This window comes from Sorex araneus, chromosome 6, assembly GCF_027595985.1.
Source record: "Sorex araneus isolate mSorAra2 chromosome 6, mSorAra2.pri, whole genome shotgun sequence".
NCBI lineage: Eukaryota > Metazoa > Chordata > Mammalia > Eulipotyphla > Soricidae > Sorex > Sorex araneus.
Window position 1 is genome coordinate 57,613,383 of NC_073307.1, and position 24,539 is coordinate 57,637,921.

At 54.7% G+C, this 24,539-nt stretch overlaps 1 protein-coding gene across 1 annotated transcript in view; it reads right to left on the bottom strand.

The window, feature by feature from the left end:
* Positions 1-24,539, bottom strand: part of CYFIP1 (cytoplasmic FMR1 interacting protein 1) — a 46,264-nt gene that overhangs the window by 10,060 nt on the left and 11,665 nt on the right. The window contains 19 exon segments of the mRNA XM_055141032.1: positions 317-460; positions 1,808-1,895; positions 8,531-8,730; positions 9,830-9,949; positions 11,129-11,237; positions 11,333-11,409; positions 12,530-12,626; positions 13,358-13,514; positions 14,091-14,436; positions 14,439-14,603; positions 15,008-15,155; positions 16,580-16,746; positions 18,079-18,204; positions 18,754-18,876; positions 20,426-20,543; positions 21,774-21,865; positions 22,528-22,632; positions 23,721-23,849; positions 23,949-24,045. Of these exon segments, the coding sequence (XP_054997007.1) occupies positions 317-460; positions 1,808-1,895; positions 8,531-8,730; positions 9,830-9,949; positions 11,129-11,237; positions 11,333-11,409; positions 12,530-12,626; positions 13,358-13,514; positions 14,091-14,436; positions 14,439-14,603; positions 15,008-15,155; positions 16,580-16,746; positions 18,079-18,204; positions 18,754-18,876; positions 20,426-20,543; positions 21,774-21,865; positions 22,528-22,632; positions 23,721-23,849; positions 23,949-24,045 (2,608 nt within the window).

A 24,539-nucleotide genomic window follows, 5' to 3' on the forward strand; every position in this document is an offset into this window, starting at 1 on the left:
GGGGCTCCAACCAGGCACCACATGGTTCTCTGCACAGTGCCAAGAGTGACCCAGGGCATCAAGCCAGAAGCAGCCCCCAAGTACCTTGTGGTGCCTGCCCTCGCCAGGTGTGGCCCAAAAACAGCAACAAAAAAGAACAATATTCTTTTACCAGACGGGCAGTATTTGAGCACTTGACTTTTTCTTGAGGTCATTAGGATAACCCGGAAGAACCCAGACTGTAGAGGGCAAGACTGGGGCGGACAAAGCTCAACTGCCCTGGGCCCCATCCTGTCCCCCCGCCCCCTGCACAGAGGGGCGAGTCCCAGGCACTCACCAGGCTCTTGACAACCTTCAGCAGCTCCTCCATGACCACAGCAATGCCCTGGTAGCCGAGCAGCCTGCAGATGACCTGGAAGTGGGGGGGGCCCACGAAGTTCCGGTAGCTGCTGTAGATGCTGGAATAGGCCAGGTTCAGAGCCTGTGGCGGAGAAGTGGCACCTCGCTCAGTGAGGCCTGGGGACTCTCCTGCCCACTGTGGCACCCACCCACACAGAGAAAGAACCAGAGCTCCGAGATACTGTGGCACACTAGGGTTTGAGGGTTTGAGCGTGCCAGTATGAATGCATCTGAGTGCAAGTACCAGTGTGCGTGTGAGGGTGAATGCACGAGTGAGAGCACGCTTATAAGGATGTGAGAGTGAATGAATATGAGTGTGAGTGTGTATGTATGAGTGTGTGAGTGCATGTATAAGTGGGAGTTCACAAGTGTGAGTACACATGTATGTATGTGTATGTGAGTGCAGGAATGAGAGTGTGTGTATGAGTGTGGAAGTACATGAATGAGCGTGAGTGTGTGAGTACATGAGTATGTGCATGTGCATATCCAAGTATGTGAGTGCACAAGTGTGAGTGTTCATGTATCAAGATGAGTGCAAGAGCGCAAGTGCACGTGTGTATGAATGTGAGTGCAGGAGTTTATGTGCACATGTGTGAGTGCAGGAGTTTTGAGTGTGTGCGTGTATGAGTGCCTCAGTACATGTATGTGTGTATGAGTGTGTGAGTGCATGCATTGCATGTATGAGTGCCTGAATGCGCGTGTGCATGTATGAATGTGAGTGTGCGTGTACGAGTGCATGTGTGCATGTATGAATATGTGAGTGCCTGAGTGTGAGTATACATGTGCGTGCATGAGTGTGAGTGCCTGAGTGCGTATGTGCATGTATGAGTGCCTGAGTGTGCGTGTGTGTGTGTAAGTTCCCGAGTGTCCATGTGCGTGTATGAATGTGAGTCCGCGTGTGCATGTATGTGTGTGCATGTATGAATGTGAGTACACATGTATGAGTGTGAGTGCACGTGTGCATGTATGAGTGTGTGAGTATGCATGTGTGTGTATACGAACATGTGAGTGCATGGGTGTGTGTGTGAGTGTATAAGTGTGGGAGTGCATGAGTGAGTGTGACTATTTAGAAATGTGCTGCTGGTCAGGCATCTGGCAACTTCCCTTTCTTTTTTCCCCTCAGGTGTGGGGGCCGCCCCAGCAGTGCTGAGGGGCCATGCAGTGCCAGGGAGTAGGCACAGGATAGGCATGGCTCCCCCCGGCTCCTCAGCCTCCTGCCACCGTTCTGTCTCCAGGGGCGAGGGGGAGAGCACTGGGATGGGCACTCGCCCTGACTGGAGGTCCCACTGGGCTATTTGTCTCTGGGACTCAAAGATAGTCTTTCCAGGATGGTCTGTGCACATGGCCTTGCTGGGCCACTCCTGGCCCCGTGGAACTCGCCCCACCAGCCTCCTGGGAAGCCAACAATCCAAACGTGAGAATAACCGACCTTTGATCCGTGCAAATACTGAGGCTGTGCGTTGGGCTGTTTATCTCTTTGAAACTCTTGAGATAATGGTAATACTGTCCGAACAAACCTAGAGAGAGTTTAACAAAATAAGAGGCAAACATAAATGTAATAGTCTTTCTTTAAAAACCAGAACTTTTGGGGCTGGAGCAATAGCACAGTGGGTAGGGTATTTGCCTTGCACTCGGACAGGTTTGATTCCCAGCATCCCATATGGTCCCCTGAGCATCACCAGGAGTAATTCCTGCATGCAAAGCCAGGAGTACCCCTGTGCATCGCCAGGTGTGACCCAAAAAGAAGAAGAAAAAAAAACACAGAACTTTTCCATTATCAATTAGATCTTACTCCTACATAACTGATGTGATCACTGAAAGGAAAAACAAAGGGGCCCCAGGGCTGGAGTGATAGTACAACGGTTAGGGCACTTGCCTTGTACACAGCCAACCCGAGTTCTGTCCCCAGCATCTCAAATAGTCCCCTGAGGTTACCAGGAGTGATCTCTGAGCACAGAACCCAGAGTAAACTCTGAGCATCACCAAGTGTGGCCCCAAACCAAAATATTGGCCCAAAGAGACAAAACACAGGCACTTGCCTTGCATGCGACTGACCCAGGTACAATCCCCAGTACCACATGTGATCCTCAAGCACCACCAGGAATATGAAAAAGTGTTTAATGTCACTTCTTATAAGGAAAATGAAAGTCAAAACAGCAATGCCAAGGAGAATAGCATATATCAAAGAAGATAGGACAACCAGTGCTGGGAAGTATATGGTGTAAAAGGAACTATTATCCAGGAACCAAAAGAATTATTTTAAAGGAAAGAAACACCCCACCCCCACCCCCAGAAATACCAAACTCAGTTATAATAGCTAATTATTAAATTGAAGACTGTAACAAACACATGAAGAAGGAAGTTATGGCCAGGAGATGGCTCAGCTACTGACACTGCCTTGGCAAGCGTGAGGCCTGGTACAGGCACATGTGCCAAGCATGGTCCCAGCAGCAGTTCACAGAGGGTCCCTGGTGCCACAAGAGCATGTAGAACCTCGGGGCACAGCCAGGTGTGTGCAAGCAACCCAAGCAAGCACTCCAGAACCACGACATGAGACCTGACTGAAGTACATGCCCTGGCAAGCACAAGGAACAAAAGCACAAGCACCGCTGCTAAGCCTGCACAGGGCCGGCGGTCACCCGACAACAGGGACAGGGAGGAAGGGAGGGGAGCAGTCAGGAAACACTGCCACAAATAGTACACATCTGAAGGAGGCTGGCGGCCCAGTGCCACCCAGGCCAGCTCTGGATTCTGTCCTTATTCTTTATTGAGCGTTTGGCTTTGCGAGTCAGTTTGTTAAATGAAACTCCAAAGGAGCCGGATCCTTTCCGGCTAGTTTCCGGGGCGCAGCAGTCACTGCTATGCTACACCCTCGCAAAAGGCAGGTCCACCACGAGTCTTCCCAAATGAGGGATCTTTAAGAGGGGATTCCAGTATGGGGGTGGTGAGCGGCTTCCGGCAGTGCTGGGGCTGCACCTCCCAGGGCCCAGCACCGGCAAGGCTCATTCTCCTGCTCTTTGAGCTCCTCACCTCACCCCCGCCTCAGCCTCTACAGTCTTGTCAGTGAGAGCTCAGATGGCGCTTTGCCCCATGAGATGTGGGAACACAGCTCCCACCTCTGCTCTTGGCCCGGCCTCATGATACTCAGTTTGGCAACACAAGTCAAAGTTGAGGGTCACATTCTTCAATCAGAAGCATTCCTCTCCACACCCCGTGAAATCCCAGAGGCCTTGGTTTCCCCCATTTCCGGTCAGTCCCTCCACCAAAGTAAGACGGCCCTGTTCTGTGGCTTAGAAACTGCCTTACAGGCAGATACCAGGGGAATCTCAGGATCTCTGCATTTCTTTCTGTCCCTCCAAGGAAAGGTCCAAAATCTGAAAAGACTTATTTCATATATTTTTTTTTTTTTTTTGCTTTTTGGGTCACACCTGGCGATGCACAGGGGTTACTCTTGGCTCTGCACTCAGGAATCACTCCTGGCCTTGTTTCATAAATTTTGTCTGGTTTCTCTGATTTTGCTTTTAAGCAATGGTACCCAGCCCACTGCTTTTCAAATAACCTGGGAACAGACATATTTTTATCTCTCTCTCTCTCTCACACACACACACACACACACACACACACACACATACACACACACACACACATTTGAAAGACAGGATGGGGGCTGGAGCAATAGCACAGCACATAGGACATTTGCCTTGTACGTGGCCAACCCAGGTTCGATTCCCAGCATCCCATATGGTCCCCTGAGCACCGCCAGGAGTTAATTTCTGAGTGCAGAGCCAGGAGTAACCCCCGTGCATCGCCAGATGTGACCCAAAAAGTAAAAAAAAAAAAAAAAGACAGGAAAAGTGGAAACTCAATTCTGTTTCACAGTGGTAAAAACTAGTAATTCTGAAACTACTTTCTGTATTTTCTAGCATTTCTAGAATTGAGCAATTACATGTTGTAAAATAGGGATTCTAAGTGTTGAAGGAAACTACGAAAATGAAATGTAAATATTGTGGTTGTAGACCAGAACTTCAAACACATATGTAAATTTATAGTTTTAGTTTCAGCAAACAGACTGCTATAGTAATAGGGAAATAATCAGTAGCCCACTGTCTGACACTATTTGGAAGTAGGGGAACAACTGACATTATATAAAGGTGAAGTCATATCTCATCACAGGAGGAACACAACAAAACAGATGGGAAAGTCACATAGAAGCCAACTAAAAACACAACAAACAAAAACAGTAACAGAGAAGGCTCAACTAGCAACAGTTTAGTAAATCCTCAGTCAAGGACTTAAAGACTTCATAGTGACATATAAGGATGTTCACAAATTTTCTTTTACTGAAATATTTTTTGATGGTTCCACTGGCCATTTAATTTAATTGCTTTATGCCTGCTGGAGGAGGGGAGGTTTGGGGATGTTGGGGGGTGGGGACAATGGTGGAGGTAAGGTTACTCTGGTGGTGGGTTTGGTGTTGGAACACTGAATGCCTGAAACAACTGTATTATGAACAACTTTGTAAACCATGGTGTTTAAATAATGTGAAAAAAAAAAAAAAAGATGAAGTCATACCACATACGGGCAGGTTAATCCAAATGACTGGTATCCCCACAAGTGGGGTTTCCTCCACTTCTCACTTCTCCTCACACAGGAGACACAGACCAAATATTTAAGAAGGCAAAGAACCCAGGGAAACAGCCACAAGTCAGGAACCTCCCAGGACTGAGGCCTCAACCAGCTGAGAAGAGGCAAAGAAGGATCTACTTGTCTTAAGGGAGAGAGGTTCTACTAATAGCCTACCTTTGGACACAGGATTCCAGAATGAGAAAAAAAACATTCGGTTATGTGGAATCTGTTAACATCACACGATTTCCTCACAGCTCACAGTATTATCTCACTGCTTGCAAGAATTTCTCAGAGCATACAGGATTTTCTTACAGATCACAGGATTTCCTCACAACACAAGGATTTCCTCCCGCTCAAAGCATAAGTTACAGGATTTCCTCACCGCTCACAGGATTTCCTTACCACATACCGCTCACAGAATTAACTCATCACTCACAGGAATCCCTCACAGATCACAATAATATCTCACCACTTAGAGGATTTCCTCACTGCACACAGGATTTCCTGTTAGAGGATTATCTCACCACTTACAGGATTTCCTCACTGCACACAGGATTTCCTCACTGCTCACAGGATTTCCTCACCACTTACATGATTTCCTCACCACACACCAAATTTTCTCTACTCACTGGATTTCCTCACTGCTCACTGGATTTCCTCACCACACAAAATTTCCTCACAATCACAGGGTTTCCTCATGGCTCACAGGATTTCCTCACAGCTCACGGATTATCACTTAGAGGATTTCCTCACAGTACACAGGATTTCTTCACCAAACATCAGATTCCCTAACTGCTCAAAGGATTTCTTCAGGGCTCACAGGATTACCTCACCACTTACACAATTTCCTTACCGCACACAGAATTTTCTCACTCTCACTGGATTACCTCACACTCACAGGATGATTTCACCATTTACAGGATTTCCTCACTACTCACTGGATTATTCCACCACTTATAGGATTTCCTCATGGTTCACATGATATTCTCACAGCTCACAAGATTTTCTCAAGCACACAGGATTTTCTCATGGCTTAAAGGATTTTTTTCACATTTTACAGGATTTCCTCAGAGCTCACAGGATTTTGTCACAGAATTTTCTCATAGCACACAGGATTTCCTCATGATTCACAGGATTTCCTCAAATTCACAGGGTTACAACACAACTCACATGATTTTCTCACAGTTCACCGAATCAACTCCCTCTCATGGGATTTTCTCATATTCACAAGATTTCCTTACAGTTCACAGGATTACTCACAGGATTTCCTCATAGCACATAGAATTTTCTCACATATTCAAGATTTCCTAACTGGCTCACAGAATTTCCTTACATTCACAGGATTTCCTCAGAGCTCACAGGGTTATTGCATTTTTCACAGGATTTCCTCACAGCCCAATTTAAACACAACCCACAGGATATCCTTAATGCTATATTTTTTTCTCACACTACTCAGGATTCCCTCACTGCTCACAGGATTTCCTCATAGCACATAGAATTTCCTCACAGCTCATAGGATTTCCTCACTACTCAGAGGATTTTCACACAGCTCATAGGAATTTCTCATAGTGCAAAAGACTTGCTCACTACTCAAAGGATTTCTCACAGATCACAGCATTTTTTCAGAATTCATAGGATTTCTTCACAGCATACTACACTTGCTTACAACTCACAGATTTCCTAACAGTACCCCAGATTTTCATAGTACATGGGATTTCCATATAGTTCACTGTATTTTCACTCCCTTGCTACCAAATTGTCTATAAACAATAATAACACTTGGTAGTAACAACATAAGTGATACTCAGGCCGTTTTAGATATTATCCTTATATGTATGAGACTACAAGACCAGGAAAGAGAAACACAACACCTGCCTGGAATATTCTGGGTTGCACAGAACAGGGCAGTACTGAAAGACAGTGCCAGGCAAAGAAGAGTCACGCATTAGCAGAAGTGCTACCCCACTGGTCCACTGTGTGTCACAGATACTATACTGAGTTAGAATCAATCCCTGCATCTTACTAAAGAATGTACAGCAGGTGAGGCTGGAGCGATAGCACAGCGGGTAGGGCGTTTGCCTTGCACGCAGCCAACCCGGCTTTGATTCCCAACATACCATAGGATCCCATGAGCACCGCCAGGAGTAATTCATGAGTACAGAATCAGGAGTAACCCCTGTGTATCGCCGGGTGTGACCCAAAAATTTAAATTAAAAAAAAAAAAAGAATGTACAGCAGGATGCACCTCAGTATGTAGGGCGAATGAAGCAAGAAAATGACCTTGGTTGGGTTGAGTTGAGGGGGCTTAGTGGTTAAGAGCACCTGAGAGCATGTGTGAGGTCCTGAGCGCCATCCCTGATACCTCCCCAAGCAGTCACAGACATCAAGACTGGCACTACAACAGAGTGCAATCTCTGGAATGCCACAGCCAGGTGTGTGGGAGTAAGGAAGCTAGACTGTGTGACTGGGCTAAGGCGACAGCACAGGGCTCAGGAGCACACAGTGTGGTGGCGCAGGATTCAATTCCCAGCAAAATTAGTCATACCGCACTAACATGGCTGGCTGCAGTCTGGTGTCTGTGTTCCACACTGGAGCATGAAACATTCCAGTCAGGTTAGCCAAGTACCACCCTGGGTGGCCCCTGGGTGCCTTGATTACTGCATGGTGCTCACCACAGCAAGAACTGATCTGGGTAATAATCACCTACATGCTAAAGTCAGAGGATCGGATTAGAGACTTCTTCCTCCCTAAGAATCCCATGGCCACAGCCTCCCTTCAAAGGTAAGGAGACCGGGTACCATCTCTTCAGAGGCCAGGAAACTGGGTACCTTCCCTTCCTGGCCCCCCAGCACACACACTCCCTCGCATGCACACACCTGAGTAGGATGTGCCCTCACTCACACATCACCACTCCTCTCTCCTCCGTGCACACACCCTCACGTGGGTATGAGTGCCCACACATCCCCTGGCACATGCTGACCAAGCAAGGACTAAACTTGGTGCAGTGAGGACAGATGGCAGCGGCTGGCACGCAGAGGCAAGGCAGGTGCCCTCCCAGGAGGGTAGTGGAGCCACAGCTTCCCCCTGGACGCGGCCCACCAGGCCTTCTGGGTTGTTTAGTAGCCTAGGTGCTCACTCACCCCAACACCCCAGGATGAAACCAGGAAAAGCAGAGTCACCCCCAGTGTATTTCTCTAATACGTTGTGATTTTCTTTAGAGAAATGCTTCTTTGTCTGCATAGTGGAAAGAGGTGCATGGGAGGGGGCTTCTCTCACAGGCGCTCACGGGCGTCCCGCAGTGAGCAAGGGGAGCAAGGGATCCAACTGAGGTCCCACACAAAGCCTGAGGGACCATATGGGGTGCCAACAGGATGTGGAACCGGGAGCTGGTGCTGACCAATAGCTGGGACTCAGAACTGTCCTGTGCCCCACACGAAGCCCCACACAGGAAGCCCAGATCCCCACCCGGAACTGCCCAGGAAAAGAAGGTGTTGGGCTAGAGGAGGGCAGGAAGTGCCGCACTGACCGGTTGGTGGAGCCGTTGTAGCAGTAGTTGGGCAGGAAGTCATAGTTGAGCTCCCAGAAGACGTGCAGCGTGATCCTGCCATAGGGCGCCGACACGTTGTGGTTGGCCTCGCGGAACATGGCGTCGAAGCTGTCCAGCGTCAGATAGCGGCTGAGCAGCTTGTGAGTCATGCGGTTGATTTCCAAGAGGCCGTCCAGCTCCTGTACGTGTGGCCCCAGAGACATGGGGGTGAGAACAGCACAGGCCAGGCATGCCGGGTGGGGGGTGTGCAGGGCAGAGCAGGCCGTGGACCAGGAGGGGCTGCACCGAGCAGTGACCGCAGTGCGTGGCAGCTGCTGTGCCACACGCCTAGTCCCCAGGCCTAAATGCACCCTGCCCTGCCCTGCCTGACAGCCTCCTTCCGAGGTATCCCCATGGGCCATTTCTCCACTACCCTCCCATCTGTCCTGCCTGCCGCATCACTGTCCGTCTGCCAGTCCGTCCTGCTCTGGCTGGCACCTGAGTGTCCGCAGGGGTGGCACAGAGCTGGCACCTAAGCTTTTACAGCAACTGCTCTGAACACTAGCCTAGGGCTGTGCCGGCCACATGTGGCCACATGGGCTGGAGACAGGGAGGTGGAGAGTGAGGGTGCTGTGTGCTCTCTCCAGACCTCAAAGACTATCGCGCACAGAACAGAGATGTCTCTGTCAGTGATCCTGTTTTGTTTTGGGGGAGTGGTTGGGGGGAATCTCCCCCAAGAGTTCTCAGGGAGCCCCGGGGCCACACCAGTCAAGAGTCTACCAACACCACCAGAAGATCACTGCTGGGGCCCACCAGGACCACCCTGGCACTGCTCAGGGGCCTCTGGGGAATACAGCCCGAGCAACAGAAGCCAGGCAGGAGGCAGCACATCCCCCGAGCCCTGTCCTTTCTCCCCGGCCCTCACAGTGACCATAAAGGTGAACAGATCACGTGGCTACTCTGGGTTAAATGAGCCTCACTAATATCAACCTTACCTGTCCTTTCCATTTCTTGTTCTGTTTTATATTGCTTTGGGGCCATACCCACCGATGCTCAGGGGTTACTCCTGACTCTATACTCAGGAATTAGTCCTGGCAGTGCTTGAGGGACCATATGGGATGCCAGGGATCGAACCTTGACCCTGTGCAAGGCAAACGCCCTATCCACTGTGCTATCACTCTGGCCCCAGCATTGGCGCCTATGTTTGACTGCTAAGGGCAAAAGTCAGTTGCGATCTCGTCCTTCTTGTGACAGTCTCTTCCAGTCAGCAGTGCCTGAGGGAACGGGAGGGGCACTCACCACCACCGAGGTGAGGTCCTCACTCTCAAATCGTCCAATCGCCAGCTCTAGAGACTTGTACATGGCGGCCGAGACACGCTGGGTGATGAGACGATTGAGGTCTATGGACCTGCCCAGGAGCTGGAAAGGAGAGCGGGGGAAGCCCGGGCGTGAACGAGGAGCACACACACCCCCATGCCATCTGCCGACCAGTGAGTGGCCCACCAGCCCACCTGGCCACGCCTCCCTCCCAGAAACCCAGGCCCTGAAATAAGACACAGTCTGTGTCTACAGAAGGACACAGTAGAAAAATAAAGCCTGCAGATGAGACTGATGGGGATGTGAATGTATGCGTATGTACACATGTATAGGTATGTGTGTGTGTGTGTGTGTGTCTGTCTGTATGTGCCTGTAGGTATGTGCTATGTATGTGAAGATTCCACCAGGCAAAGCCATCAAGGGCTCTGCAGCAGCGTCCGAGGTGCTGAGTTTATAGTCCCATCAGAGAAGGGGGGCCCTCGCTCCCACACACTTCCTGGGGCTCCGGGCTATGAGCCCGCACACGGGAGGGCCCGGGCTGCCAACCCTTCAGAATACGGAGGAAGAGGAAGCTGCTCCATCTCCATTTCAGCATCCAAGCAACTTACCTGTGTCTTGGTATCGTTTCAAACACCTAAGAACAGGGACAAAGCCCTGAAAATAACGGTGGTCGTCTGCCGACTGAGGGGAGGGCGCCGCCGTACGGAACTTCCCCTCGCTCTAAATTCCTCTAGTATGCTGTGATTTTCTTTAGAGAAAAGCTTGTTTGTCTGCATAGTGGCAGGAGGTGTGCGGGAGGGGGCTTCTCCCACAGGTGCTCACGGGCGTCCCACAGTGCTCAGGGAGCAAGGGACCCAACTGAGGGCCCACACAAAGCTTGCCCCGCACCCCTGAGCTCTGTGCTGTCTCCCCTGGCCCCCACGCTGCGGAACTCTCATTCCGAGTGCCTGGCCGAGAGAGTGCTGGACCGCAACACTTGGGGCAGAGGATCTGTCGTGTCATTCCTTTTCTGGCGGGGACAGGGTTGGGCAGGGGCTGGACTAAACCCGCTGGTGTTCCGGGGCTACTTCTGGCAGTGCCTGGCAGACCTCTGGGTGCCAGAGTTGCCCGCATGCGAATAAGGGCCTCAGCCCCTGGACTGTTTCTCGGCTCCATCACTCTTTTAAGGATGCGGCCTCTGGGTCCCGGGACACGGGGAAGGAGCCCCTTCGGGTTTGGTGCTGGCTCGGCAGAAGGTGGCTGGGTCCCAGAGGCACGGCAGGGCCCCGCGCCCACACTCACCTGCACGTGCCTCTGCTTGAGCAGCGTCTCGTAGCGGTTGGACGGCGGGAGGTGGATGGTGGCACCCTGGTTCTTGCACTCGGACCGCAGCCGCTTATCGAGCAGCAGACTAACAGGACGGAAACAGAGGCCGCGTCAGACGCCAGAGCACACAGCCGGCCCCGCTCCCGCAGCCTGGCGCCGGCCCCCAAACCACGCACCCACCTTCCAGCCATGACCTTGTAGTAGGCGAATATCTGGTCCGCCAGCTTGTAGACGAACTGGTCGAAGCAGAGATTCACCTGCAGGGAAGAGGAGCCAGCGTCGGACGGGAGGCCGCGGGCACACGGCCTCCCATCAGAGACGAACATGCCATGGCGTCGGCTGACAGAGGCAGATTCCAAAAGAGAAGCACCAGCCCCTCCCGCCGGCCGGGGCATGAGGAGGGCACAGGGGCCGGGAGGCGCCGCCGACTGCACACGAGACCTCCTGAGCCCGGCACTGCCAGCTGTGCTGCCTGGTTAGGAATGACACGTAAGGCCTGAATGCCCGACAGTGCCACTGCACAGACACACGGGACCCTCCTCCACACTGTCTCCCTGCATCAGGACCCCCCAGCAGTGGGGTGGGCGGCTCCAGGGAGAGGTGCGGCATGGGCAAAGCCCGTGACTTCACCCCAAGCCCTAGCCGACCCACGCAGCTCTGCTCGCAGCCCCTGGAGTGGAAGCTCCTTCTGGTGGCTGTGCAGGTCTGTACGGGTGTCCCACCCAGAGTGATGCGCCCAGGGCCACCCCCGGCTCTCTCTGTGCTGTCTCCGTGAGGTGGCGGAGAACATGAAGCTCAAAACCATTTCCTGCCATCCACGCTCCCCCACCTCGTGCCAGGAAACAATCCCTCTCTGAGGCTGTGCGTGGAGGTCAAACAATGTGCCCGCCAAAAAGCAAGGCCGGACAGAGAGTACAAGGGAAGGCACTTTCTTCGCACACAGCCGACCCAGGTTCAATCCCCGGCATCCCACCATACGATGCCCTGAGTCCCGCCAGGAGTGACCCAAGTGCAGAGCCTGGAGTAAGCTCTGAGCACCAGTGGTGTGGCCCCAAAACAATAGCAAAAGAAACACAAAACAGTCTTATGTCAACCCAAAACCGCCCGTGAGGAAAGCACGTAGACGCATTATGTGCACGGAATACCAGTGAGCATCCGGTCCGCGCAAACACCCTCTGCAGTACACAGGAAAACAAGCAACGGGGAGAGAAGGAGAAACCGGGTTGTTCCGTCCCCTAGTGTCTGTGGGAGACACGGTCGGCAGAGGCGGGGGCACACGAGGTCAGAACACCCGAGTGCTGCCCCCAAGTCCTTCTCAGCGCTGAGGCTTCTGGCACTGGGCGCATGCGAGGGGATGAAGGGGCGCGAGGGGCTCACCTCAGCCTCGATCTCGTCATACAGGAACTGTTTGTTGAACCTGGTGAGCGCGTAGTGGGCGCTGTCATTGTACAGGTCCAGGGAGTACAGGACGTACCTGTGGGCAGCAAGTGTCCCCAGTGTCCACACAGCATCAGGGAAGCCCTCACCCGGCTACTTGGGGCCAGGGCCAGGGCCAGGGCCTGCTCCTCCTCCCTCTCCCTTTGTGTCTCCACCTTCCTCTCTCCTCTCCCTCTCCCTCTGTCTCTCCATCTCTCTCCCTCCTTGTCTCCCTCTCTCTCCCTCTCTCTCTCTTTCTCTCTCTCCCTCTCCCTCCTTCGTCTCTCTTTTTCTCTCTTCCTCTATTTCTCCCCTTCTGATTTCGGGCCACACCAGATGATGCTCAGGGCTTACTCCTGCTCTGTGCTCAGGGATCACTACTGGCGGGGCTATCGGATGCCGGGGATCAAACCTAAGTTGACTGCATGAAAGGGAAGCACCTTAATCCCTGTACTATCTCTCAGGATTTGACTAGATCTGTCTTTGTTTTGGGGCTACACCCAGTGGTGCTCAGGAATCACTCCTGGCAGTGCTCTGGGAACCCTGTGGGGTATCATGATCGAGCCTAGGTTGGCTGCATTCAAGGCACCTGAAGTACCGAGTCGACTTCAGGCCCAGGTTTGAGTCTCAGCTCCCCTGAGTCCCCCCAAGAGCCAAGGCCGTTGCAGAAGCAGCCCCGAGCACTGTCCAGGGTGAGCCCTGAGCACTGTCCAGGGTGAGCACCCCTCAAAAAAAAAAAAAGAATCAGGTCTGCCCCCCGCTGCCCCTGCCTGGCGGGGAGGGGCTCACTCCATCATGGACGCCTCCTTGGTCTCCAGGATGTGGTCCGTGAGGATCCAGGGCATGGACATCTCAATGGGGAACTGGATTCTTCTGCCCATCGTCAGCTCCAGGAAGAACTCTCGGAACCACAGCTGCGAGAGGTCACAGCACTGCTGGAGCGTCTCTGGGGGGAGCCAAAGGGTACGCGTCAGCCTCCGCGGGGCCAGGCGGGGAGGTCCACCAGGGCATCCCCCGGCGACAGGACCCACCATCACCAAGTCGTTTCTACCCGCCCCCACCCCCACCCGCACACCACATCCCCCAGCATCTCCGGACAGGCCTGGGAGCAAAAGCGAGTCCCGGCAGAGCCACTTCCGTGACCAGGGGGAGAGACACGGTGTCACATGAATACTCAGTCCAAGTCCAGCTGGTGGCAAACAGAAGCTCAGGCCCGGCTCCCCGGGGCCCTTCCACCTTCCGCCCGCTGCGGCCCCTGGGGACCAGGCCCTAACTGTCCTGTGTTTCCAAGCCGTGAGGGTCCAGACTTTGTATTCATGTCTCAGGGCCAGCCCAGCCTCGCCCTCGGCTGGCCCTGCAGGGAAAGCGGCAGATGAGGGAAATGTCACAGGGGTTACGGCACGGCCACCATCCGGGCGTGCTGGGGACCGGAGCGGGGACGGTCAGGCAGGCGGAAGCGTCGTGGACGGTGTTAGCGGTGTTAGAACATGCCGGGCTGGCGCTGGCCAGCAGAGCCGCTTACCGCTGAAATTTATCAAGTGCGTGTAGAAGAAGGACTCGCGGTGGAATTTTTCTATGTCCAATATGGTGGGCCCCTCAAGGCTACTTCTCAGGGTTTTCTTGGAACCACTTTTGTCTGCAATGAGGGACTCTAGCATGGTTCTCACCATGTAAAGCTGCATTATCCGGGGAAACATCGGCGGAGGAGAGAATACACACAGGCCATTAGCGACGCCGCGCTCCCACCGACCGGCAGAGGCATCCGGAGCCGCCTCGCCCTGCCTGCCCGGAGCCGGCCCCTCGCGGGTCTGGGCGCCGGGCTCGGGTCCGGCGGGGCCGTCCGCCTCTGGGCCGCAAATGTCACCCGAAGAAGGAAGGACATCTTACCACCGAAGGCTAACAGAGGTGGATAGGTGTAGGACTGCCTCAGAAACGCGTTTACCACATGCAAGAGCCTTTCCAAGCCCAGAGACCTGAGCTGCCTGAGCAGCTCGGCAGAGCTCAGAGACTCGGCCATGGTGCGCACCAGGTACAGCTAGACACGGACAGACGGGAGAGAGCAGTTAGTCACACGGGAAGCAGCTCGGGAGGGTCACAGAGGCGCGGGCAGGAGAGACGTGAGTGCCCAGGAAGCCCAGAGAGAAGAGCAGAGCGGGAGAGGGAGCGGGGCCGGGCTGGCATGCAGGGCGGGAGAAGGCGACACGCGGACACGCGCCAGGACGCTCTCGAGTCTCCGGAGGCCCCTGGGGACAGGCCCGCTTGTCGCCCATCGCCATGAGCACCAGGCCCCGAGCTCACAGGCAACAGGGAGTCGTGACGGGCACTGTGGGTCGTCCGCACTTGGTGGGGCATATGACAGTCCACAAATGGCCACAGGCCAGGGAGCGGCCACCCCCCAGGTCAGCCCAGGGCGCGGGAAGGGACGGGCGGGGCGGGAACCTGCGTGCTGGAGGGGCCCACGGCGCGTCGGGGCACTTTGATGTCGAAGCCGCTCTTGGGGTCCTTCTCGCCACGCAGGGCGGGGTCGTTGAAGGGCTCGTGCCCCGTCTCCCAGTCACACACCGTCTTCCTGATGGCCTGCAGGACACTGAGGGACACCCGGCAGTGAGGGAGGCCCCATGCCATGGGGACACGCAAGGACAGAACGAATAGCCTGAGACACACGGGAATCAGCATCTCCTAGCCTGCAGCACACACAGACACACACAGACACATAGACATAGAAACACACACAGACACACACAAAGACATGCAGACACATACACACATAGACACACAGAGACACTCAGACACAGACACACAAACACAGAAACACACAGACACACACTCAGACAGACACACAGACACACACACACATATAGAAAGACACATACTAAGACACAGACACAGAAGCACAAAAAAACACACACTCACACACATACACACACAAGCAAACACACACACACACACAGACATACACTCCGACACACATAGATATCAGACACACAAATACAGACACAAGACACACAGACTCAAAGACACACATACATATATACACACAAACATATACACAGATACACACCCACACACAGACACAGACATACACACTCAGACACACACACACACATAAACATCAGACACGCACTCACACACACATACGTATATAAACACACTCAGATAACACATACAAACACACACAGATACAAACAAACACACAGATACATAGACACAAACATACACACAGATACACAGACACAAACACACACACAGACACACACACAGCTCTGGGGGACTCAGAGGGGAGACGGCAGCTCCAGGAGCTGAGAATGAGCCCAGGCCGGTCCCAGGCACCAGGGGGGCCCTGTGCAGCTCCAGGAACGCACCCCAACAGGAGGAAAGGCCCAGGATGGGTTTCGGGACATGGGGGCAGCCCCAGGGCCTGAGGGCCTCAGTGGGCACCAAGAGCTGGATGGCAACAGCCCCTAGCCAGTGCCCAGAGAGAGCCCCAGCCACCGGGCCAGGAGCAGCTTCATGGCGACACCACCCAGAAGGCTCTAGCCCGATGAGCCCGTCCGTGGGAGGGGCGCCCAGTAACACCCAGTCTCCCCTGGGGCTTCCCTCTCCACACTGCTCGGACCCTCAAGGGGGCAGAGGCTGCCACAGGGGACAAACCAGCAGGGATACATGGCCAGCTGTCCACACGCCCAGCTGTCCAGGCCCACGCCCAGCTGTGCACACGCCCCAGCTGCCCACATGCCCAGCTGTGTACATGCCCAGCTGTCCAGACACACCCCAGTTGTCCAAACGTCCAGCTGTCCAGGCACACGCCCCAGCTGACCACACGCCCTGGCTGTCCAGATGACAGACACACAAAAGAAACGGGCACCCTCTGCTGGGCCCTCTGTGCCGGGGACGGCCAGGCCACCTTGGCTGTGCCGGGGCTCAGGGTCAAACACGGTGGCTACAGCAGGATACACGCCCTGATCATGCTCCTGCCACACACGGGGCTGGGCGGCGGGCTGGTGGGCTGACCTCTGGATGACATTCTTCTTCTTCTTAATGGCCTGTCGCAGCGGCTCCCGCAGCGTCACCTGCGCGAAATCCTGCAGCGCAGCGTAGACGGTGTGCCGGATGGCGTGGTTGAACACGCTCTCCATCCGGCCCATCAGCACCTGCAACCCTTTGATCATGGCGATGACCTGTGGGGACACAGGACTCGGAGTCGCTCGGGCCAGCCCTGCGTGCAGAAGCTGCCTCCCACACCCCCAGGGCCACGCGCAGCTGCCCCCGTCAGGCCCAAGGGCACCTGCCACCCCAGCCAGCAGGAAGACACCCCATATCCACAGGCCTGGAGGAAGGGCCTAAACAAGTCCAGGATGATTCAACAGCACCTAAAGTTCACGCAGGCATAAAAGAAGAAGCAAAGCAAACCAACACACCCTCCATTCGGGAAACCAGGAGAGGAGGGGCCCGGGAGGGGCCCGGGAGGGGCGGGGCCATCGAGTGTTCCTGTGTCAATCACACGATACAGGGCACAGCTGAGTACTGGAAGTCACACAATGCCATAAGGCAAGGGGAGAGGAGGAGAGGGAGAGGGAGAGAGAGAGAGGAAGAGAGAGAGGGGGAGAGAGAGGGAGAGAGTTAGAAAGGAAGGGAGAGAGGGAGGGAGGGAGGGAAGGAGGGAGGGAGGGAGAGAGAATTAGAGAGAAAGAGAGAAGAAGAGGGAGAGAGGAAGAGAGAGGGGGAAAGAGAGGGAGAGAGTTAGAAAGGAAGGGAGAGAGGGAGGGAGGGAGGGAAGGAGGGAGGGAGGGGGAGAGAATTAGAGAGAAAGAGAGAAGAAGAGGGAGAGAGAGGGAGAGAGGAAGAGAGAGGGGGGAAAGAGGAGGAAGAGAGGAAGAGAGGGAGAGAGGGGAGGAGAGAGGAAGAGGGGGGGAGAAAGAGGGAGAGGGAGGGGAGCAGTCCAGGTCAGGGCTAACAGTGGTCAGGACAGAGGGGAGGGGGGACATTGACCAACAGCTCAGAGCAGCAAACAGGGTCGACAAAGGGGCAATGAGCTGGAGGGGTGGGGGTCCGCGTGGGAAGCAGCTTTGGGGTGTCAGGCATGGATGTAAAATGCACCCAGAGCCAAGACTACAGGAGGACAGGTAGAGGCTGAGATCAGGCAGAAAAGGCAGCTACGGACAGGACGGCGCTGGCACGTCAGAGGCTCTGGGACAGCAGAGCCCGACACCCGCACCCACTCGGGAGCCCTGAGTGACCAGAGTTGGGACACGCCCCCAAGTGACCACAGAGCACAGACACAGCCCCCATGTGACCACAGAGCTGAGACACGATCTGAGTGACCACAGAGCTGGACCAGGTTGTCCACTCATTCCTCAGCCACAGGTTTTGTCCCCGTGTCCACTCCCTGCCCAGACTCTGCCAGCAAGCCCATCCCTCCCAGGGGACCGTGGCAGGGACAGCAGGAAGCCAGTCGGTCCCGCAGTGGACAGTGCCAAAGGTGCAAGGCCGGGGCAGAGCAGGAACCCCACCTCCACCAGGGCGAACTTCTCCTCGCTGGTGTAGTTGTAGCGGGTGGCTCGCTCGTACTCCTCAGCGCTGTCGGGGCAGTCTTTGTTGGAATACTTGTCTGTCGGGTGCACGAGTTTCCACGAGTACTGGGGCGGTCGGGAGAGAGAAGCTAAGTGCATCTGAGCAGCCTGTCTGGGGACCCAGGGCGCCAGACTCTGCACGCAGGGGGCCCAGGCTCCATCCCCGGCCCACAGGGCTTCCCCACCACCTCTGGGAGTGACCATCGGTACAACCTGACCACCAAGCGTAAGTAAAGAAACACTGTCTGGAGTCAGGGGAGAGGACAGAGGCCTGGAGACCCAGCTGGCCCCTGGGTTCAGAGGCGGCGTAGATCCAGGCCCTTCTGGGCGTGGCCCCAGAACCAGTCCAACCCCCCATGTGCCTATCACTTCTGCTGCCCAAAGATCAGCCTTCCAGGCATCTGCACCACACACACACACACACACACACACATACACACACACACACACACACACGCATCCACACGGAGTCTGTTCTGTCTGCAGACACTGCACAAACATTCTGGCACAGGAATCCAGCAGTGCAGAGGCTCAGACCCGAGGCCACACGCAGGCACAGCACCCGGCTCTACCCCTTGAACCACCTTCCTGGCCCCCAGTCCGCACAGTGCTCACCACTTCCATGACGTGGGCACTCCACTGCGACAGCAGCTGCAGACCCTGCAGTGCCAGGTCAAACAGCTTCCGGTACTCAGTGTCGGTCTTTTGGGCCTCCTGGCGGCCCGAGCCCGTGACAACCTGGTGCAGAGGGAACAGAGAAGTGGAACGGGGCCACCAAAGCACCTCTGCACTGACTGCCACCCACTGCCTCCGAGAAGTGGCCAGTGTGGCCTGGAACACTGCACCAAGGGGACACAGGCTGCCCCGCCACAGAGCTCAGGGCGGCCACATGCCACCATCTCTGTTTTCTCACCTCAAACCACGACAACTGAGTGTGAGAAAGAGGCACCGGCCGGCGGGGAGACTTCTCAAGGCTTAGGGGCAGACCCAGGGATTAAAGTTAAAACGTTTAGGGCTGGAGCAATAGTACAGCAGGTATGGCCTTGCCTTGCACGTGGCCAACCCGGGTTAAATCCCCAGAACCACACTGGTCCCCCTGAGTACCCAGTAGGAGCAAGTCCTGAGCACCGCCAGGTGTGGCCCAAGAAACAAAACAATAAAAACAAAATGAATTGGTGGCGGTGCGGGGGGATTGGGGCGCCTGAGGGGACGGGGCTGTGGCAGAAAGATAGGATGGGAGGTAGAGACTTTGCCATGCATCTGGCTGGCCGGGTTTGATCCCTAGCATCAGATATGTGTCCTCCAAGAATACCAGGAATGATCCCTGAGCACAGAGCCAGGAGTAAGCCCTGAGCACTGCCAGATGTGGCCCCAAAACCCAAAACAAAAATGATTTTTAGGGCCAGAAAAGCAGCTTCAAGAACTTGACATGCTGGGGCTGGAGTGATAGCAAAGTGTTTGCCTTGCACACGGCCAACCCGGGTTCGATTCCAAGCATCCCATATGGTCCCCTGAGCACCACTGGGAGTAATTCCTGATTGCCTGAGCCAGGAGTAACCATCGTGCATTGCTGGGTGTGACCCAAAAAGCAAAAAAAAGAAATAAAAAGAAGAACTTGATATGCACAAAGTTCCAACACCACTTGCAGGGAAACTGTGGGGGCCCCGGAGTACCCCCAGGCTCATAGAAATGACCCCTTTTAGAAGTAACTCAGGAACAAATATCAGTACTCCTACATTATTTAAAAATAAATTAATGGAGTTCATGCACAATTCAATCCGCTTAATCAATGGCTGAATAAATAGCAGTACTCCTACATTATTTAAAAATAAATTAAAGTTTAATTAATTTTTTTAAAGAAGAAATAACAAAATAAATAAATAAAAAATAATAATAATAAAGAAGAAATAACTCAGGGCCCAAGATAGCTCAGAGGTCTGGAGCACGGAGCAGGCCCAGGGTCAATGCCCGTGCCACGTAGACCCTCAGCTTGGCCCCAGGTACCCTCCCCATCAGAAGGGCTGTGAGGTGAGTCCCCCGCGCCGCCAGCACCCACCCCTCAGTGCCCCTCCCCTGAGCGCAGGACTTGCCCCTTAACTGATGGGGCCCCACCCCCCTCTGGTGTTGGGCGTTCTGCCGTGCCTCTCTGAGATCCGAAGACGTGCCTGCTACCAGGATACCACCCAGGGCCTGGTGCACTAGACCACGTGCTTCAGCACGAGGCACTTTCCCCCACATGGCTGGGAAGGAAACTCCGTTTCCCCGAGTGACGCGCTGGGCGGCTCACCTCACTGTTGCTGTAGCGGGCCAGCTCCGAGATGAAGCGCATGTGGTCCTCTCGGATCTGGAGCATCTGCTCACAGATGTTGTACTGGGGGCTACTGCCTGACGACGTGCATGTCCACCTGGGGGCAGAGCAACAGATGACAAACTCCTGCGGGCGGCTGCACTGCAGCCCTGGGCACCACCAGCAGGCTGGCAGGCAGGGGTGGGGAAAGCTTATCAAGGAGACACTGTGCTGGGACTTGGCTCAGCAGCAGAGCTCAAGGCCCTGGGTTTGACTCACGGTACCATGGAAACAAAACAACAAGGGCCAGAAAGATGGTACAGTGGGTAGTGCTCTTCCCTTGCACATGGCTGACCTGAGTTCTTTTTTCGACTTTTGTTTTATTTATTTTGGTTTGGGGGCTATACCCAGTGATGCTCTGGGCTTACTCCTGGCTGGTCACACTTGGTGGTGCTCAGGGATCACTCCTGGCAGGACTCAGGGGACGCTATGTGGTGCTAGGGGTCAAACAAGGATCAACTATATAGGAAGCCAGTGCCTTACCCCTGTCATATCTCTCCAGTCCCTATGTACAGCACTCTTTTTTTTTTTTGCTTTTTGGGTCACACCCGGCGATGCTCAGGGGTCACTCCTGGCTCTGCACTCAGGAATTACGCCTGGCGGTACTGAGGGGATCATATGGGATGCTAGGAATCGAACCCGGGTCGCTACGTGCAAGGCAAACGCCCTACCTGCTGTGCTATCGCTCCAGCCCCCTATGTACAGCACTCTTACATGTATTTTTTTGTTTAGCTTGGTTTGGGGGCCACACCCAAAGGCACTCGGTGACTACTCCCTGCTTGGTGCTCGGGGGCCCTGAAGTGCTGGAGATGGAACCAGGGCTCCGGTAGGCAGGACCAGCACTTGGCCACCCAGCCACCTCCCTGGCCTTGCAGTGGACTCTGACAGTGCTTCGGGCCTCAGAACACAGCTGGAAAGCTTTTACCGGCGATCCACCGGGCCCAGAGGATTTACTTGTTCACTCTAGACCAACGCTAACCAACATCCTGGGAGGATGTGGGGAAGTTCTCTCACTGCACTTCCTAATGCCTTCTCATTAACTACTAATGTTCAAAATGTGCTTCTTCCAACAAGAGACTCCACTAAAGGCCGGGTGTGGCTGGGGGGGGAGCAACAGGGGCTGCGAGTATGCGGCCTGTGCTCAACCCCAGCTCGGGAAAAGCCAAGAGAACTTAGACTTGAAGACTGAAGTTCAGTGCCCAGAGCCACAGAGCCCGGGGTCTCGGTGTACACCGCGTCAAAGGCCGTGACAGAGAGCAGGGGCTGAGACGGCGGCGCTCTCTCCTACCGAGATTTGTTCTCCTCATAGTGTGCGCTGGTCTTGATGTATCTTGCCAGCTCTATTTGCATGTCCCCAAACAGCGGAACCACCTGGAGTTGCTATATTCAAAAAATACGAAAAAGAAAGGGTCATTATGCATGTTCCATTCCCAAGCACATGATCACAAGAATGACTCATGCTAATAATTACTGAGTGCCAAACGCGGTATCTGCAAAACACTTGGTGAAAAAAAGCTATAAATAATTTCTACATCCACTTGAACAAAATACAATGGGAGAAGCAGGATCCAAATATAACAATTAACCTACCTTGTTAATGTGGATCCCGGGACATTACAAACCCTGCAATTCTACATGCTAGTGAACTGATACTAATGAATATACACTACATTGAATAGACTATAATGAATATATATTATGTGCTAATAATAAACAGCTAGAGAAATACTAATGGTCTTTATTTTAATTGGGCCCGGAATGGCTCCATGGCTTACAGCCCTTCCCTATATGAGTCTGTTCCTGGTAGCAACCACAAGCATCGGATATGCTCCCAGGGACTGGGTGTCATGAACCTGGTGCCACAGCAATGCTGTCTCGGGCACACTGGCTGGCATCTGCGTGCAACCGGGAGACGTGCGATCCTCAGGGGCTGGACGCAGCCTGGGAAGGGCTGCTGTGACACCAGCCCAGCTGTGCACTATGCACAGGACCCACAGCTGCCCCACCCAGGCAGCCCCGGGGACAGGGAGGAGCGAGCTCACCTTGAAGTACTTATCAATCTTCGACAAGTTGATCCTTTTCTTGGCATCCAGCTTATAGATGTTGCTGACGCTCCCGTCCATCAGGTACAGGCCGAACCCCATGACCTGAAACGTCACAGGAGGACGGAGAGTCAGACATCGGGAACAGACCTGGCCACAGCGGCTGAAATGACACTGGCCCTTCCTCCTGAAGGCGCTGTGGGGGCTCGCATCTTCCTCCTGAGGATCCACCCACGGACTCACCCTGCAGAGCCCACTGACACAGCCCTGGGCCCACCGACCTCAAACAGCACCTCTGGAGTCGCCAAAAATAAGCAACTAGCCCTCAGGAGAATTCTGCTTTCGCCCATACTGTTCCTGCAGCTTGGGGTGGAAGGGCGCCCCGACATCCGCGAGGGAGGCTGTGCACTCAGCACGGTCGCGCCTCCAGCCATCTAGGGCAGCTCCTGCTGCTGCTCCCAGGCCTCTGGGCACTGGGGTCGGGTCCCAGAGACTCCGGGAATGTGGGGAGAGCTGCAGGCAGGCAGCGTGGAAGGAAGACTGCTGTGCACACGCAGGCAGGCATGCTCACACACATATGGCACATGCTTGCACACACACACATACAAGCACACACTTGTACACACACACAGGCACATGGCTGCACACATGCTCACACACATGCAAGCACACACTTGCACACATGCACACATGCTTCCACACATACAAGTACATGTTTCCACACACGCTCACATACACATGCTTGCTCACACATGCTCTTGCACATGCGGGTACACATACGCTCATACACGCACGCATATAGGCGCATGCTTACACACATGCTGGAACTCACACATTAGCACTTATACTGGTACATGCTTGCACATACATGCACACATGCTCACATGCATTTAGGCACACGCAAGCTGGCACACACACACACAGGCACACAATAGCCCACATAGGCATACCCACCGGTAGGAACAGAAGAGTGGGCTAAAGGTCTAGGGACTAAGCTCAGTCTCTCTTGGGGACCAAGGCCCCCTCTCCATGGCTTTGACAGAAGCCCCTCCCCTCCGCCATGCTGTGATGGAGGTGCTGTGCCCTCCCTACAGCAACAGGCTCCCACTTCCTGCAACTGAAGCCCACCCTCCAGCCCAGAGCTCTCCTGTGACAGGACAGACTGCCCTGGGGGGTGGCGGTTGCCCACGTGCCTTGAGCAGCATATGCTTCTCGCTGGGCGTCAGGTACATCCTGTTCTCATAGTAGTCCACGCACAGGTTCACGATGTCGGCCAGCAGCTCCTCGTAGCCAGCGATCACCTCGAGCTGCTGCTGCAGAGACTGGGAGCGGCAGGAACACGCTGGCACCGAGGGCCGGACTGGGCGGGGCCTGCCCCCCCACCCCTGCGCCCCGCTACGCCCAGCCACGCGCAGCCTCACCTGCGTGATCTTGTTGTGGTTGGCCAGGAACATAGACAGGTTCTGCGACTCCTGGATGGACTGCGGGTCTGCCATCTTCCGCAAGAACTGCGCAGCCCTGGAGGTGGGGCGGAGCAGAGCCATGGGGGGGTTAGCCAGTGGCTTACAACCCAGGCACCCCCCCCCCATCCAGAGAGGGGCCGCTGTCCCCAAATCGGAGGGACGATTTAAGACAAGACAACCCCAGCCAGGCTCCATTCGCATTCTCTGCCACACTTGGCCCAGTGCCAAAGGTCCCAAGTGGGCCTCTGGTTCCGCTCATCAGAGGTCCACCTGGGACAAGCCTCCGGGTGATTCCTGCCAATGCCAGCTTGCGGCTGCCCCCTGTCCCCTGGAGCCAGTCCTGAGTACACGCATTCACAGAGCTCCACAGACACCAATTCGGTTTTTCGTTCAGGCCCCCCCTGGCATTGCTGGGGACTGGAGCAGGGCTCCTGGGAGCAGAGCATGCATCCAGCCCCTCTCAGGGACATCTGGAAGTGACCAGGACACCAGCGCCTGCACTGGCACCACCCCTGAGGCACCACAGAAGCACGCGTGCTGGCCCGAGGG